This window comes from Monodon monoceros, unplaced genomic scaffold, assembly GCF_005190385.1.
Source record: "Monodon monoceros isolate NGI ecotype Baffin Bay Population unplaced genomic scaffold, NGI_Narwhal_1 Super_Scaffold_21, whole genome shotgun sequence".
Classification (NCBI taxonomy): Eukaryota; Metazoa; Chordata; class Mammalia; order Artiodactyla; family Monodontidae; genus Monodon; species Monodon monoceros.
Genome location: NW_021703778.1, coordinates 131,922,642 through 131,940,176, shown reverse-complemented (window position 1 = coordinate 131,940,176; position 17,535 = coordinate 131,922,642). Strand labels below are relative to the sequence as shown.

The window sequence follows — 17,535 nt, the reverse complement described above, 5'->3', positions numbered from 1 at the left end:
TACTAGCCATGTGACTACTGTGCCTTGGGAGGACAGGACTGTGTGTTTTTTATGCTTAATTCCCAGCACCACCATAATGCTTAGGTACCTTGAAGCTACTCAAAGATTTGTTGAATGAGTAATGAGCTGTCATCAAGTGAACGAATGGGTAAGTGAACAAGCAAGCAACTGTGACCTTGAAATTCAGATTCAAATCCTGACTTGGTACTCTCAGCAGAGCAACTTATGTAACATCTCAGTGGCTATAGTTAAATGTGAAAATGTGATTCACTGTGAGTCAAATGAAGTTCGTAAGGATGGTCAACGCATGGCACAATATCACAAATTAATCACAGTATTCTTTGTCACTAAGCTATAATGTGGTCTCAGAAGACTTCACTATATAAGTGACACCTACTGGCAAATAGCTTTCTGCTCACATGTGTAACCCTAGACTTCGTTTCTAAGATTCTATTCAGTGCTAAGACACCATGACTTTTTAAGTACTAGGTTCAGTCAACATTGCTTCATCTTCCTTACACACACATTTTTTTCCCTGCTAAATCATTAAAGGGAAAAGAGAAAATCATAAAAGAAAACTGATCCAAGCTATCTGCTGATAACAGGTGTTAATTTCCTAAAAATAGCCAATGAGGCTGACAATACAGTAGAATGTATCTGGGAAATTAATGTAAAGAACTCCCACAAATCCATTAGAAAAAGCACAGCACATAAATATGTAATTCACAAAAGAGTAAATACAGGTGGCAATATATATGAAAAAAATTTCCCCTCCACTAATAATAAAAGAAATAGAAAATAAAACAATGAGATGCCTTTTTCACCTATCAAAATGGCAGGGGTTTTTTTGGTTTAATTTTAATGCTTCGTATAAATAAAGACGGGGGGAAATAACTCCACTAACTCTTACTCATGACCTTGCTGGAGAATATATATTGATACAGTATTTCTGGAGGCAATTTAGAAACATTGCAAAAAAACATGCATAATCTTTTATCTAATAATTTTACACCTAGAAATTAATACAAGGAAATGAGCTAGGATATATACCAGACTGTTCATCACCTGGTTGTTTATATTATAAGAAACAAGGGGGAAAAAACCTTAATGTCAAATGACAGGAATATGAACAAATAAACTTTGGTACATACATACACTTAAATTCTGTGAACCCATTATTAAAAGTTCCTAGGAAAGGGCTTCCCTGGTGGCTCAGTGGTTGAGAGTCCGCCTGCCGATGCAGGGGACACAGGTTCGTGCCCTGGTCCGGGAAGATCCCACATGCCGCGGAGCGGCTGGGCCCGTGAGCCATGGCCGCTGAGCCTGCGCGTCCGGAGCCTGTGCTCCACGGCGGAAGAGGTCGCGGCGGTGAGAGGCCCGCGTACCGCAAAAAAAAAAAGAAAAAAAAAGTACACAAAAGGCTTCAGCATAGTTTGAATGATATATAATTCACACCTCACTTTTTTTTATTATGTTGTTACGGCTGCTTTACCTTTACCTTACAGTTTGTAAAAACATTTCTTTGGTAAATGAAATTTAAGTAAAAACAAGGTCTGTTGCTAATCAAACAAAATTTTAAAAAGCATTATTTGCCAATACTTAAAATTTTAACATGAGCATAATTAAGAATTCTTTTGCTTACACTTTCTGACACAGTGGGATTTTCTAATGGAGGCTGCTGATAATTTCTGGCAGAAGTTAAGTCTGATGAACCTAACAAAATAAAGGAATCAATTTTAGTGATTTTTAAATCAGAATGTTACCTTTTGAAACTGTACAAACATAATTCAAGAACTATAAACTCCATATTAATACAATTAATTAAATTGGAAGCCACTCTTCATGCAAAAATCTTAAAATGTACTTAAATATATCCTGATGAAGGTTTTTACATCTGATATTTTGGAAAATAAGGGCTCAGAAATGACAATCAAGTGAGATAAGTATAAAATGTTATAAAATATATCATTACACTATTGGATTTGGACAAACTATGGGTACAATCATTTGTCAGGAATAAAACATGCGCATGATATAAAAGCCTGATTTAACAGCAGGCCTATGTTATGCTGTACCCCTCAAAAGCAGCACTATAAAAGCTGCTTTATTTATTCTTTTGTTTTTTGCGCTTATATTCATTAATTTGATTACCAGTGAAGTGGGTAAAACGTATGCTATCTTCACTTTCAGGGAGCTCCAGACAAGTGAATTGGGACATGGAAGCCATCAAAATGCAGAAATTGTGCTTTTCTACTATCCAAACAGAAGGTAAAAAGCCAGCACTACTGGTGAAAAGTAAGCACATCACACTAGTTGAGTGTGTCCATCACAGCTGTGGACAAGAACAGTGTGCCAAAAACACGCAAAGAAAAAACAAAATACAAAATGTTTTATTCATTCTATCTATTCAGTATTATTCGATGTAGACTGTGGGTGCCTGGCCATTTTCCCAGGAAAAGGGGTCACTTTTCAAACGCCTGTACAAACTAGACATATATTTAGGAATTTAATCATCAAAAGTCCTCTAAATTTTGAAACACAAAAAACGAAATGAAAATAAAGACTGAAGATTTACACAAGTGAAAACTGGTTGAAACTATTCGGAATCACATACCACATAACGTTCCATTCAAGCTCTTCCCAGTTCTAACAGGAAGACGTTTATTTGCAGACAACGCTGGAGGAACACGGGACAACTCATCTTTCAGCAAAGGCAAATTATCTCCCTGATTTGGAGAAATTACCTCACGAAGTCTCCTCGCTGGTATTTTAACCTTTTTTTTCTTTTCCGGGCTAAACTCAGAGCCTTTCATATTACTGGTAACAAAACTAGTCCCACAATTATGAACAGAATTTTCTTCTGGGTCCATAAAACTTCAGAACAAAATTTTCACCGCTTTGAGGATTTCGGGGGGGCAGGGGTAAGGGAGAAGAAATAAAGTGGGAGTATGATAAAGAAAACGTGAATTTCAAGTGATTTTGAAACATGCAGTCATCAACTTTTAAATAAAACGTCTAAACAGACTATGCACAAAGCTAGAAATTTCAATTTGGTATTTAATCCAGGATTAGAGACGACTAGAACATATTTACCCATTAATCCCACTCAGTCTATTAATGCACCATGCCAATGAATCTGAAAGTGAGGATGACAAGAGAATGACCGCATAAGCAATAATAACAATAACAGAGCACTCCCCAACCGTAGAGATGGCAGTGCAAAACCAACCAGATGTGGAGGCGGAGTTAAAATTTGAGAAGAGGGAGTCAAGCAGGTAAAACCGAAATGCTATTTTTTTCAAAATCACCCACACAAGAAGCTTAATAGCTTTCTTCAGCCAAAGAGTCTTACACACCCCTCCAGAAGCAACCATCAGACACCTAAATTCACCCCTCTGCGTCTTCCGAACCCTCGGCAACAGCGGAGTCACGGGTCTAAGCTGACAACAGCTTCAGTTAGCCGCGGGTCAACACCTACTTCCCTTTAAACCCGCCCTTCATACACAACACGCATGCGCGCCATGAAATCGTCCAACCAAAAAGCTAAACGCTCTCCGGTGCTCTTCCATCCCTCTCCGGGTGGAAACAAACTCCCAACATAAAAGGCTTAAAACGGGTGTGAATTTTTTGTTTTATTAAAGGCAGTACATTGCCCCACAAGACTTACAACATTGAATAACACTCGGGAGTTTCATCCAAGACCTGAAGAGCTCCCAACGTAGATGACAATACCAATCTTGTTTATTAGGGACTGTTTACAGGGTAGCTCCCGCAGACCGTTAGGGACGCGAGATTAAGTAAATTAGTTTTACAAAAAGTTTCTACAGATTCGTGTTGATATTGAAGAGAAAGTCAGAAATACCTTCGTCTAAGCAGACAATCAAAAAATCAATTTTCAGGGGATTTTAAAATTCGTTTATGATATCGGCTTTTTCCTCTAGAGTTTCCGGCGTTATAACGAATCGGTGAAGTAGGGTATAAGAGCTATTTGACATCGCCATTCCCACGTGTTCTCCTTCATCCAGCGGCTGCAGCGCCGGCCCTGACCCAGATCCTCCGCCCCCAGACTCGACGGGTAGCGGAGCCCCACAGCCTCCTACTGGTGTCGGATGCGAGAGTCTGTCCTTAAGTATGGTCTCTTTTCTCTGTCCACAGAATCCCGGGTTTCCAGGCGGGGGGCTGCAAGCCACGCTCGGGAAAGGTGGCAGGGTCTCTGAAGGAGGCCGCCGCGGTTACCTGGGGCTATGGGGGGCTGCGGAGCCGGGCAACGCGTCCCCAGAGCGGGTTTGGGACCTGCCTCGGAACGTGTCATCACTGTGGCGAGGGTCGAATACGAGGCTCTGAGCCACCTTCAACCCAAGTTTGGGGAGTCGGGGTCTTGTTTTGGGACAGTGAGTTAGACTGTAAGGCATCCACCTTGTGACCTTGAGCTGAACCCTCCTTTAACTGAAAAATTCTCTCTAGACAGAAGACCAGGGCCAACACACCTTATCTGATTTGCTGATTTTCGAGGATGCATTACTTAAACGTTTCCCTTTACGCATTACTAAAAGATTAATCAAAGCAAAAAATGTAATCTGATGTAAACGTTAAATAACAAATTTTTATTTATTTTTACATCTCAGCTGTCTACTTTGATAGAAGAAATCCTAGAATTAAAAGAGACCTTAAGGGCTCAGCTTTAGAGAACCTTTTAAATCTTGATGAGTTTCTGTATTTCAGTTACATTTCCTTCATTACCAGGCTTTTAGGTAGTATCTGTTCACAATTTGTTTTATAATTTATGTAAATTAAAAGATATAATGACAGTGTCAGAGCTGTAAGAGACTTCTGAGATGATTTATCTCCCTTATTTTCTAGGTGAAACTTAGATGTAAAAGAAAAAGTGACCTTTCCCCTCTAAGGTGTGCTTGTAGGTGTAGAAACTCATTAAAAATGTGACTTGTTTTGGATCTTACAACCCTTTAATCAGAGCTGGGATTAAAACCCAAGTAATCTTGCCCCCATCTAGTCCAGTGCTCATAGGCTCATCCTTTAAGGCCTTGAAGCCATCCTTTAAACCCAAAAGGAGTATGCAGTGATCTTTCAAAAGAATGTTTTGCTCTGATTAAGTTAGGGTTGCCAGTTAATCAGGCACAATTTCCTAAAGCTGCTGCAAATGATCTAAAGTAAAGGGACATGTGGTAGAGTCCTATTTTATGTCAGTCTAGCAAGTTAGTTCAGATCAGTTTAGACATCTGACCTATCAAATAAAGAACAGATAGCCCAGAAACAAAAAACATGGCTCACAGGATTGTTCTTTCATTTCTTTTTTGTTAACACTTTTACTTACTTGCTTTCTCTTTCCCACTCTCATATCTCTATATATACATATATAGAGAGATATACAGGTTTTTTTTGCTGAACCACTTACAAGTTGCAGACATCATGACCTTTAACCCTTATTTCTTCAGCATGTATCTCCTTAAGAACATACTATTACATAGCCACAATATGACTATCACACCTAAGATAATATATTCAAATTTCTCCAATTATCCCCAAAAGTCTTTATTTTTAAAACTCAAAAATGGTTTTGAGTTCCAAAGTTCACAACTGTTTAGTTATCTTAATTCTTTAGTCATATGCTAGAACAGCCCTTTCTACTCCTTTTATGACTTTTTTTAGAAAAGACCAGTCTAGTCATCTTACACATAGTCCCAAATTGTGGCTGTTCCTAATTATTCCCTCATAATCAATCACATAAAACATTTTTGGCCAGAATAGCACATAGGTGGTACCACACCGGTTAAGGTGGTGACTGGCAGATTTTCCCAATGTAAAGGGACAGTTTTCTTTTTGTGATAAGTAACTTGTGGAGATGCTTTGATACAATGCATATATCCTGTTCCCCAACCTATCACCCAGTAGTTTTATCATCCATTCATGATCCTTGCCTGAATCACAAGATTACCAATTACCAGTACCAGCCATGCTACGGCCAGGATCAGTTATAGTGATAGTGGCCAAGGACATCAGAAGAATCACTTATTGTAAACTAAGTTTGAACAGAATTAGAAATTTGGCTCCAGACCTGGTAGAAATCTGCATATGATTCTAAAGACTAAATAGAGGGTATCTTCCCACCACATCCTGATTCGTTTATTATTTTTTTTTAATACTCAGAAATTTCTGGGAATTGTTTGTCCTGTGTGTTCACATGAACATACACATTACATGGCAAAACAGGATATTAAGTATTTTTTAATACATAATAACACATATGCTAAATAACTGTAACCTCAGAACAGATTGAGGAAACTAATTTCACTTATTGAAAAGGAAAAGGCTTTTCAAAAAATGACTTAGCCAGCAGAAGTTTAGATTTCATCAAACAGACTTAGAGCTTGAAGGGGCCTCAGCAGTCATATTGTAATCCCCTCATTTTTCAGGTGAGAAATCAGGCCTCACTGGAGACATTCAAGCAAAGGTTGGACAACTACTTTTCCAGAACAGAAAGGAAACTCATGCATCAGAAAAGGTTTGAGCTTGATGACTAACAATTCTCTTAAGTTCCCTGGTTTTATGATACATTTTGTTTGACACAAAAATTACTTAGCATTGCTGTGATCATTCCTAAGGCCCAAGCCAGAGATGCTAGAACTCTCTATCCCTTCCCTCCCTCTTCAGGTTTCAGGGATATAACCAGAAGGTATCCCCTGATTGGATATTTGCCTCTATAGTAACAAACATTTGCTTGTAATATCTGGTAATTAGGACCTAATAAAAGGGCAGCCACATTGCTTCTACCGCTTCTCACTATCAGGTGGTTTGTATGGCTGTTGGACTTTGTCAGTCAACATAACTAATGATTAAATAACTGCAAGATAGAATGCTGGAAGACTCAGAAGACATAAACTAGCAAGTAAATTTGAAAATCATCTATTCACTCAACCGTCTCCAGTATTTTCTAGGAACAACTGCCTTCACTTAGGTATAAAAAAAAAAAGACAATATCAAAAAAATTCATACAAACAACATTTGGGGGTGCTCCTCATCTATATCTCTTCAAAGACTTCCCAATAACAATCATCATTTGTCACTATGAGTTGTATACCAAGAGGGAAGTGAGGTAGAGTCAGCAGTGTTACACAACATTTAAAGATTTCATACTTTCTGCCTCTCTGACCTCTGCTTGAAAAAGTCATATTATATGTGAATTTTAACCTGAAGAAATACTAGGATAGGAACAGGAAAAAGAAGCTGATTTTGGCATTATAATTAGCAAACATGAACAGGTCTTTGGATAACCTTTTGTGCTTTCAGCTAGAGGCCTGCTGGTAAACCAGGTTCCTTTAATTCCTGTTTTATTGCTCTTGTTTTTTTTTTTTTAAGTTCCCACAAAGTTTTCTTTTAACACCTAACCACAAAAGTTATCTTACCAGTTCTTGGATCTTTTCAGGCTGTTTTCTGAGCAGGAAGCCAAAAGAACTGTAGTTCTGAACATTTGCTAACATTTACCACAATGCACACTGTACCTTGTTCTTTGGCAGGGATTAGAAAGCTGGGCAACCTCAAACTTTTTGAGATTATTGTAGATTCACATGCAGTTGTAAGAAAAAATAGAGCTCCCTTGTGTCATTTACCTAGCTTTCCACAATGGTAACATCTTACAAAACTGTAGTACAATATCACAACCAGGATATTGATGTTACTACAGTCAAAGTACAGGACATTTCCATTTCAAAAGTCTCATGTTGCCTTTTTATAGTAACACCTACTTTCCTCCTCCCCTACCCCCTCCTCGACCCCTGGCAACCACTACTAAGTTCCCCATTTCTGTAACTTTGTCATTACAAGAATGTGGTATAAGTGGAATCATACAGTATATAACCTTGTGGGATTGGCTTTTCACTCAGCATAGTCCTCTAGAGTTTCATCCAGGCTGTTGTGTGTATCAGTACCTCATTCCTTTTTATTGCTGAGTAGTATTCTATGGTGTGGGTGTACCGGTTTGTTTAATCATTCACCTGTTGAAGAACATCTGGATTGCTTCCAGTTTTTGACTGTTATGAATAAAGTGTATATAAACATTCATGTACAGGTTTTTGTGTGAACATAAGTTTTCATTTTTCTGTGAAAAATGCCCAGGAATGCAATTGCTGCGTGACACGATAGTTGTACATTTAGGTTTTTAACATAGTGCCAAACTGTTTACCCCAGTGGCTATACGATTTCACATTACCACTAGGGAATATCTGAGTGATCCAGTTTTTCCTCATTTTCACCAGCATTTGGTGGTGTCACTATATTTTTTTAATTCAGCCATTCTGACAGGTGTGTAATGCTATATATCATGGTTTTAATTTGTTTCCCTAACGGCTAACAATGTTGAGTATCTTTTCATGTGCCTGTTCGCCATCTATATCTTTTTGGTGAGGTGTCTTTTGCCCATTTTCTAATTGCATTATTTGTGTTTTTACTATAGAGTTTGCAGACTTCTTTATGTTGTCTAGTTATTAGTTCTTTATCACATATGTAGACTTAGACTTCATGTGAAGTCTAAGAATTCTTTGCCCTAAAGCCCGAAGATTTTCTCCTATTTTTCTAAAATTTTTAATGGATTTTATGTTCTATATTTAAGTCCCAGATCCATTTTGAGATAATTTTTGTATAAAGTGAAAGACTTACTTTGAGGTTAAATTTTTTGCCTATGGATGTACAGTTGTACCAGCACCACTTGTTGTAAAGTCTACCTTCACTTAACTGGTTTTGCATCTTTACCAAAAATCAGTTGGGCATATTTGTGTTATTATTTCTGGGTTCTCTATCCTGTTTCATGGATCTATGTGTCGGCTTTTCCACCAAAATCACACAATATTGATTACTGTAGCTATGTAATAAGTCTTGAAATCAGGTAGACTGATTCCTCCCACTTTATTAGTCTTTTTTTGAATTTGTTCAAGTCCATTTGCTTTCCATATAAATTTAAAAATAATCTTGTCTATATTTATAATAAATGTTACTGGGACCTTGATAGGAATTGCATTAAGCCTGTATATCAATTTTGGGAAAATTTACATCATTACTATGCTGAGTTTTACAATCCATGAACACAATGTGTCTTTCCATTTATTTAAGTCTTTGATTTCTTTCATCAGCATTTTGTAGTTTTCAGCATGCCTTGTTAGATTTACCTGTACATGCCTTGTTAGATTTACCCATAAATCTTTTTTTTTGAGTGATTATAAATGGTATTGTATTTTTAATTTCAGTAACACTGAAAATTACAGTTTTTACAACTGATTTTTGCCATGTTTATCTTGTATACTGTGATCTTGCTGACTTGCTGAACTATCTTGTTCTCGGGTTTCTTTGTACATTCTTTGGGATTTTCTGTGTTCACAATCATGTCATCTTCAAAGAGGGACAGTTTTATTTTCTTCCTTTACAATTTATATGTCTTATTTCTTTTTCTTGAGTTACTGCACTGGGTAGAACTTCCAGCAGTATATTCAGTAAGAGTAGTAAGGGCAGACATCTGGCTTTGCTCACTGTCTTATGGGAAAGTGTTCAGTCTTTCACCATTAACTATGTAGTACAGGGTGTAGGATGTTTTTGTAGGTGTACATTACCAAGTTGAAGAAGTTCTCCTGTCTTCCTAATTTTCAGTTTTTAACATGAATGGGTACTGACTTTGTCAAATGCTTTTTCTGCATCAATTGATATGATCATGACTTATTTTTTCATCTATTAATATGGTGGATCACATTTATTGATTTTTAAATATTGAATTAGCCTTGCATCTCTAGAATAAACCCTACTTATTAGAGGTGTGTATTTTTTTAATATATTACTGAACTATATTTGCTATTATTTTGTTAAGGATTTTTATGTCTATTTTATGAAGATATTTTTCTGTAGTTTTCTTGTATGTATCTTCTTTATCTGGTTTTGATATCAGGATAATAGTAAATTCATGAGCAAGTTGTTAGATTTATGTATATAGAGTTGTTCATAGTTCTGTTATCCTTTTGATATCTGCAGGGTCTATGGTACTATACCTTGTTTTATTCCTGATAATGATAATATGTGACTCTTTTTGTTAGTCTTGCTAGAGGTTTGTCTGTTATAGTCTTTTCAAAGAACCAGCTCTTTATTTCACTGATTTTTGTCTTTTGTTTTTCTGTTTTCATTTTGGTTGATTTCTGTTATTATTTTCTTCCTTCTACATGCTTTGTGGGTTTATTTTGCTCTTTTTCTAGGTTCTTGAGGTAAAAAGAAAAAAAAATAGTTGATTTGAGGCATTTCCTCTTTAATGTATGCATTTAGTACTATAAAATTTTCCTCTTGGCACTTGATTTAGCTGTGTCACACAAATTTTAATATGCTGTATTTTCAGTTTCATTCAGTCCAGTGACTTTTTTAAAAAGTTCCTTGAGACTTCCTCTTTGATTCATGGATTATTTAGAAGTGTTATTTATTTTCCAGATGTTAAGAGATTTTCCTGTTATCTGTTACTGGTTTCTATTTTGATTCCATTGTGGTCTAAAAACAGACTCTGTATGATTTCAAATCTTTTAAATTTATTAAGGCTACTTTGTGGCCCCGGATATGGTTTATCTTGGTATGTGTTCCATGGGCACTTAATAAAAAGTGTATTCTGTGGTATTGGGTGAAATGTTCTGTAAATGTAGATTGTATCCTGTTGGTTAATGATGTTGAGTTTTTCTGTATCCTCGTGGATTTTCTGTTGAGTTGTTCTATCAATTGTTGGGAGAGGGATGTTTAAGTCTGAAACTATACTTGTCTTTTTCTCCTTTCAGTTCTCTCTACATATTTTGCAGCTCTGTTGCTTGGGGCACACACATTTAGGAGTACTATGTCTTCTTGGTGGATTGACCCTTAATGTCCTTTTGTGTCTCTGTTAAATTCCTTTGCTGTGAAGTCTACTTAATCTGATGTTAATATATCCACTATTTTCTTTGTATTATTGCTTGCATGATAAATCATTTTCCATCCTTTTGTGTTCACTCTGTCTGTATCACTGTATTTGAAGTTAGTTTCTTATAGACAACATATACTTGGTCATTTCTTTAATGCACTCTGCCAATCTTTTTTTTTTTTTTTTCCGGTACGCGGGCCTCTCACTGTTGTGGCCTCTCCCGTTGTGGAGCACAGGCTCCGGACGCGCAGGCTCAGTGGCCATGGCTCATGGGCCCAGCCGCTTCGCGGCATGTGGGATCTTCCCGGACCGGGCCACGAACCCGCGTCCCCTGCATCGGCAGGCGGACTCTCAACCACTGTGCCACCAGGGAAGCCCCCAATCTGTCTTTTGATTCTTTAGACTACTTATATTTAATGTAATTGTTTATTAAGGCTTAAATGTGCTATTTTATTTTTTATTTTCTGTTTGTTCTGGTTTTGTTTCTCTTTTCTTGCCTTCCTGTGGATTATTTGAATATTTTTTGTAATTTATTTTGATTAATCTATAATGTTTTTGAGTGTATCTCCTTATGTTCTTTTTTAGTGGTTGCTCTAGGTATTACATGACATATACAAAGCTTATCACAGTCTAATGGTGTCAGTATATTACCAGTTTCAGTGAAGTGAGAAAGCCTTGCCTCCCTTTACCCTCCCCATTTAAAATATACATTTAGAACCATGTTAGACAGTTTTATAATTTTTGCTTCAACTGTCAAATATAATTTAGGAAACTCAAGAAGAAAAGGAAAGGGTACTGTACGTTTTCCTATTTTTATTACTATGTTGTTCCTCCTTGATGTTCCAAGTCTCCTTTTATCAGTTTTTTTCTGCTCAGAACTTTAATCCTTTTCAGGTAGGTCTGCTGGCACCAAATTCTTAGTTTTCCTTCATTTGAGAGTGTCTTAATTTCACCTTCATTCCTGAAGGATATTTTTGCTAGATACAGGTTTCTGGGTTGGCTGATGAGAAATCTGCTATTATCCTAATTGTTTTTCCCCTATAGAAGATGTCGCTTTTCTCTTGCAAGCGACATCTTGCAAGACTAAATTTTTTGTCTTTAGTTTTTAAATGTTTGACTATGATGTATCTTGATGTGGATTTCTTTGTGTTTACGCTTTTTGGAATGCAATTCAGTTCTTGAATGTGTAAGCTTCTCTTCTTTTGCCACATTTGGGAAGTTTTCAGCCATTATTTTAGTACTTTAACAGCCCTGCCCTCTTTCTCTTCTTCCAGGACTCTAATAAAACAAATGTCAGTTCTTTTGTCACAGTCACACAGATTCCTGGTACCCCGTCATTTTTTTAATTCTATTTTTCTGTTATTCATATTGGATAATTCTATTTTCTATCTTCCTCCTTCCTTCACAGATTCCTTTTTCTATCCCCTCCGATCTGCTGTTGATTCTGTCTGTTGAGCTTCTTTTGTTTTTTTCTATTTTTCACTTCTTAAAATTTCCATTTGGTTCTTGATAGCTTATATTTCTTTGCTGAGTTTTATATTTTTTAAATTTGTTTCAGACATTCTTAATTATTCATTGAAGCATTTTTTATAATAGCTATTTTAAGATCTTTGTCAGATAATTCTAACATCTCTCATCTCAGTGTTTGACATCTTTTTTTTCTTAAGATCTTAGTTCTTGGAATGAGTTTTGTTTCTGATTTTTTGTAACCTAGACATTTTGCATCTTGTGTTATGAGACTCTAGATCTTGTTTAAACCTTCTCCTCTAGCTGACTGCTTTTGACACTGCTTCATGGGGGGGGCACCTTATTACTGCCAGATGAGGGTAGAAGTCCAAGTTCCTCACTCTGTCACTAGAGAGGGTGGGTGGGGTGTGTGTGTGTGTGCCAGGGGGTGGGGGTGATGTTCCTCATTTCTTCTGGGTGAGCGTAGGAGTTACGGCTCTCTACTAGGCCTTCATTGGTGTCTCCCTGGCTGAGGACTGGAGTGCCTCATTACTACTCCCCACGTGGCCTCCACTGACACCACAGGAGGGCATGTGGCCTGATTACCATGGGGCAGTATGTAGGTCCTGAATCTCAACTAGGCCTCCTTTGATACCACCCGAGAGGGAAGGGAGAAAGGTACTTCATCACTGACAACAGAGGTGGAAGTCTAGGCTCCCCATGCAGTTTCCACTGACACTTGGGGGAGGGGTCCTTATTAATGCCCAGCAAGAATTAAAGTCCCTGCTGCCTAATCACCCTTCTCTGACACTATTCTGGTGTGGGAGTTGGAGTGTCTCGTTACAACCTAGTGAGGGTGGAAGACTATCTGGCTTATGCTGATGTGGGTGGGGATGAGAACCAAAGTTTTTTCTGTGTTGGCCTGGAGTACAGCAGTTATTGTTTAAAAGATTTCTGTTTTATAGGCAGGCTTCCCCTTTCCTAGCCTTTTGGCTAGAGAAGGCAGACTTTTGGCTGGGGGTACAGAGGGGCTTTTTGACTACTCCAACTGGCATTTGCAGATTGCCAGCTTTTTCAGCTCCAAGTTTGTGATATATGAGACCCCAGACAAGGGAGAGAATTCACTACTGTGATGCTTCTCGGGTCCCAAGGGCCCTAGCTAATATACTTTCTCCTCTCTACTTTTTAGTCTTATGTTTGTTTTATGTGTAATGTCCAGGGGTTTTAGTTGTACTTAGTGAGAAGAATAGGGAAAAGCACATCTACCCCACCTTCCCAGAAGCACAAATCCTAAATTCACTGTATGATATACTTACAGGATTCTCTGTTTCTTGGCTGGTTAGTGATAAAATTTTATAGCAGCTATAAAGATGCATCTTACCTCAGAAGCATGGCTGGTTTCATAACTAGCACAGTACTTGGTACATTAAATAAATGTTTACTGAATGAATATCTACCCATATCTATCTAGCAAAATAGTAACTGCTGAGATCTCAAACTGTAAATAAGTTTGAAGTTGATATTAGAAAATAATGGAATAATTAGGTTTGTATTTCTATGCAGTTCCGTAGTTGGAGGGTGTGGAATCAGTGTTTCATGACTTAAGTGAGCAAAGAGTAAATATAATGGAAGTATCTTACCTGGGACATATCAATGATGATAGTCACAGCAATACCTGAAAAATTGTGACCTTCAGTTAATTCCTGGTATTTTTCAGGTAGTTTATGTGGTTAAAATATATATATTATTTATAAAGCTGTGAAGTAAAATAGGAATAAAGAGCGTTCTTGGTAACTTTTTAGGTGTTTATGGAACACTAGTTGCCTGCATGTTGGGCTAATCTGAAACCTCTACTGCATTGTTTGTAGCAGATATCGAAGAATTTTAATAGAAAAGATAGTTTATAACTGTTAGTACTAAACCAGAGATTCCCTGAAGTATAGACAGTCAGAATTTTGGAATGAGACTAGGATAGCAAATAGAAAAGAACTGGTGCTTTCCCTTGCATGTGGAAAAAATAACTTTTTAAAAATGGCAGTAGTACTTGTGAACATACAGGATAAGGACAAAAGAGGAGGGAAGAATAAATGCAAAAGGGGTAAAGTTTTATACATGGTTGGGAATGCTGGAGTGGAATTACCATTGATTGTATTTGTTAATCAAAATGAGAATTTTCTTTCACGATAGTAGCATACACTCTGCCCTAAGCTTGAATTTCCTACTTAATCTCCATGTGAGCTTCATGAAAATTTCGTGCTTTTCACAGCCACTTTAAATAATAATTGATGAGCTAGTAAGAATGACATACACATCCAGTTTATGAGATTTCATCTGTTTTAGAACTAGCCAGGATAGAATAAGTAAATAACGTGATACATTCTTACATCATAATTAACTGATCCTGGGTCCTCCATTTAGGATATGTGAAAATCCCAGTAATTCAGAAACACTCTTTGACTTCCTTATCTTCACTTCTCTGTTGCCCCCAAGTTAGATCAAAAGTGTCATATGTTCAGAAGTTTCTGGTAAGTCTCTGTGATTACCCTTTTTGAACTGTAGAATGTACAACTCCTGTAACTTTCTCTTAGAGTCTTTTAGAACTCTCTTTCATGAGTGTTGTTGATTAATAAGTGGATGGTGTTTGTTAATTAATAGAACCTTTGCATTTACATAGCGATAGTAAAAGGATCTTTAGTAGCACAGATCTAAGTTGTATTAGGAACCGGGGGATAGTTAAGTACTTATAGGAAGATACCAGAGAGCTCTTTCCCATAAAACCGTACTACGCATGGGACTTTAATACGTAGCTTTGCAAGGTAACAGAGCAAACTGTCTAAAAAATGGAGATTTAGATAGGGCCTTTGGTTCTCATAGCTAGCATTAAGAAAATCGAGTTCTAAACTGTAAGGTTCTTATTAATGACCTGGGAGATTGTGGGGGGGCATATGATTACATAATCAGAAATTTATAAAATATGAACAGTAATTTCAGGTAGACTCGTTTCAGTGCTATTTCAAAATCTGTGCTTGTTTTGATTACCTTCAACTAGCCTAAATAAATTTGTATACAAACTGACAAACTTTTTACTTTTAAATCAGGTGACTAATAAACATACCAAAAGAATATGGCTGCACAAATACCAGAATCTGATCAGATAAAACAGGTAAGGTATTATAATTAAGGAAAAAGGATTTTGCAAAAAATTAAGGCACTACGGGATATAACCATGTCAGTCAGTGATCTCACAAAATAACTATTTATATTTCATTTCCACAGATGGATGTTAAATGATATGAAGCATATTCATTTTTCAGATAATTTGAAAGATAATCCAGGCAATAATAAATACTCAACTAGAAAATCTAACTATATTTTGTAGATCATATTATACCCATTTAAGGTAGCAAAAGAACCTTTGATTTCAAGTATTACAGGGTATTTTGCCTAAATACATCAGTATTTAAAACATCTTTGTTTTAAAAACCAAATATTAAAGAACCTTCTGATTTGTTTGTAGTTTAAGGAATTTCTTGGAACCTACAATAAACTTACAGAAACCTGCTTTTTGGACTGTGTTAAAGACTTCACAACAAGAGAAGTAAAACCCGAAGAGGTATGAAAAGTGTTGCCCACTAAAAATTCTCTAAGTTCATCATAAACAATATAAATGGGATCCCCCTAAGCATTTTGCTTGTTCCTAGTTATTACAGGAATTTAGGCTACCTTTTATATGTTCCGTTGCTCAGAGGAACTTGAAGCAGCCAGACTCGTGGCACTGAGTTTAACGATGCCAAATTTAATATCACAGCCACACTGAACTACGGCAGACTTTTTTAGAGAAGATGCCTGGGACTTGCTGAATACATTGTTCCAAAGCAAAGATTCTTAATAATTAGCTTTCAGTCAAGATGGCCAGGCTAGAGAAACTTGACATGGCTTTCCTATCTGACCTTGAAAACTCAGGTTAATTTTGGAAAAAGTAGAGTTTGAATTTGGTGGCTCATATTGCCTAACCCTATTAGAAGTCTTAACTTTTAATATCCTCTTCAAAACATTTATATATTGGCTAAAAGAGACATAAAATTCCTCCAGTGGAATATGCTGATAAATATTCATGCCAAGAACTTAACATATAACCAGCAATCAATAAGTGTTTGTTAAATAAATGACGAAGTTTGAGAGATGCTAAGTACAATAGTCTTATTAAAAAGTAAAAAGTTGAAAATTAAGAATGTTGTGAATGGAGTTTCTCATTAAAAAGAACGAACCTGATACTGGGCCTACATTTTAACAATCAGAATAAGAGATGGGAATGTGGGATTTCAGTTAATATTGAAACACGCCTGCAGAAAATCTAGTCCAGAAGGCAGGGACTGACTTACCATTGTTTTTAGTACCTCCAAACTGGTAAGCATTCAGTATATATTAATTTTTGTAAATGGATGAAAGTATTAACAATTGAAAGCTATGATCACTTGCTACTCATTAATACCATTTAATTCTCAGATATATTCAAAGAAAAGAAAAGTACCCACTGGTTATTTTTTTAGAATAGATGCAATTTCTTTTAATTAATATTTTTGTGTTGACTCTTGGATCTTTTTATTTCTAGACCACCTGTTCAGAGCATTGCTTACAGAAATATTTAAAAATGACTCAACGAATATCTATGAGATTTCAGGAATATCATATTCAGCAGAATGAAGCCCTGGCTGCCAAAGCAGGACTCCTTGGCCAACCACGATAGAGAAGTCCTAATGCATGGACTTTTGATGAAAGATTGCCAACACCTGTTGCACTGGAAATGCGGATTCACCTGACAGAATCCCATGAAAGCAGTAGCCACCATGTTAAACCATCTGTCATGACTGTTTGGCAAACGGAAACCACTGGGGAAACAAAATTGCTGTTTACCAGAATAATCAAAATAGGTCTTATTGTTCAATGAAAATAATAAGATGCAACACTTGTTGAGGCCTTAAGATTCAGCAGCTTGGTCACTTGATTAGAGAAATAAACCATGGTTTCTTCAATTATGACTGTTAATTTTAAAGCAAAATACGTGTTCAATCATGTATGAGATAGAAAAAAAATTTTATTACTAAAAGGAAAATAAATGGAAATATCACTGAGCAGTTTATACTATATAGCACCATAGCATTCTG

General features: G+C 36.7%; 2 protein-coding genes across 10 annotated transcripts in view; one reads left to right on the top strand and one right to left on the bottom strand.

The window, feature by feature from the left end:
• Positions 1-17,535, bottom strand: part of KIAA0586 (KIAA0586 ortholog) — a 150,805-nt gene that overhangs the window by 132,129 nt on the left and 1,141 nt on the right. For 3 of the 9 annotated variants that reach the window (XM_029237831.1, XM_029237838.1, XM_029237837.1), the window contains exons 1-3: positions 3,357-3,473; positions 2,615-2,896; positions 1,643-1,713 (exon numbers count right to left, since the gene is read on the bottom strand). In XM_029237831.1, the coding sequence (XP_029093664.1) occupies positions 1,643-1,713; positions 2,615-2,870 (327 nt within the window). In that variant the 5' untranslated portion in view covers positions 2,871-2,896; positions 3,357-3,473. Of the gene's footprint in view, positions 1-1,151; positions 1,326-1,642; positions 1,714-2,614; positions 2,897-3,093; positions 3,137-3,356; positions 3,474-17,535 lie in introns of those variants that run through there. The other 6 variants (XM_029237833.1, XM_029237834.1, XM_029237835.1 and 3 more) reach the window with 6 other exon arrangements.
• TIMM9 (translocase of inner mitochondrial membrane 9) lies at positions 3,942-17,502 on the top strand. Its single transcript, XM_029237841.1, has 5 exons — positions 3,942-4,129; positions 6,432-6,520; positions 15,469-15,533; positions 15,888-15,983; positions 16,983-17,502. Exons 3-5 carry the CDS (start codon positions 15,495-15,497, stop codon positions 17,115-17,117), a joined length of 270 nt encoding a protein of 89 aa, XP_029093674.1. The 5' UTR covers positions 3,942-4,129; positions 6,432-6,520; positions 15,469-15,494; the 3' UTR covers positions 17,118-17,502.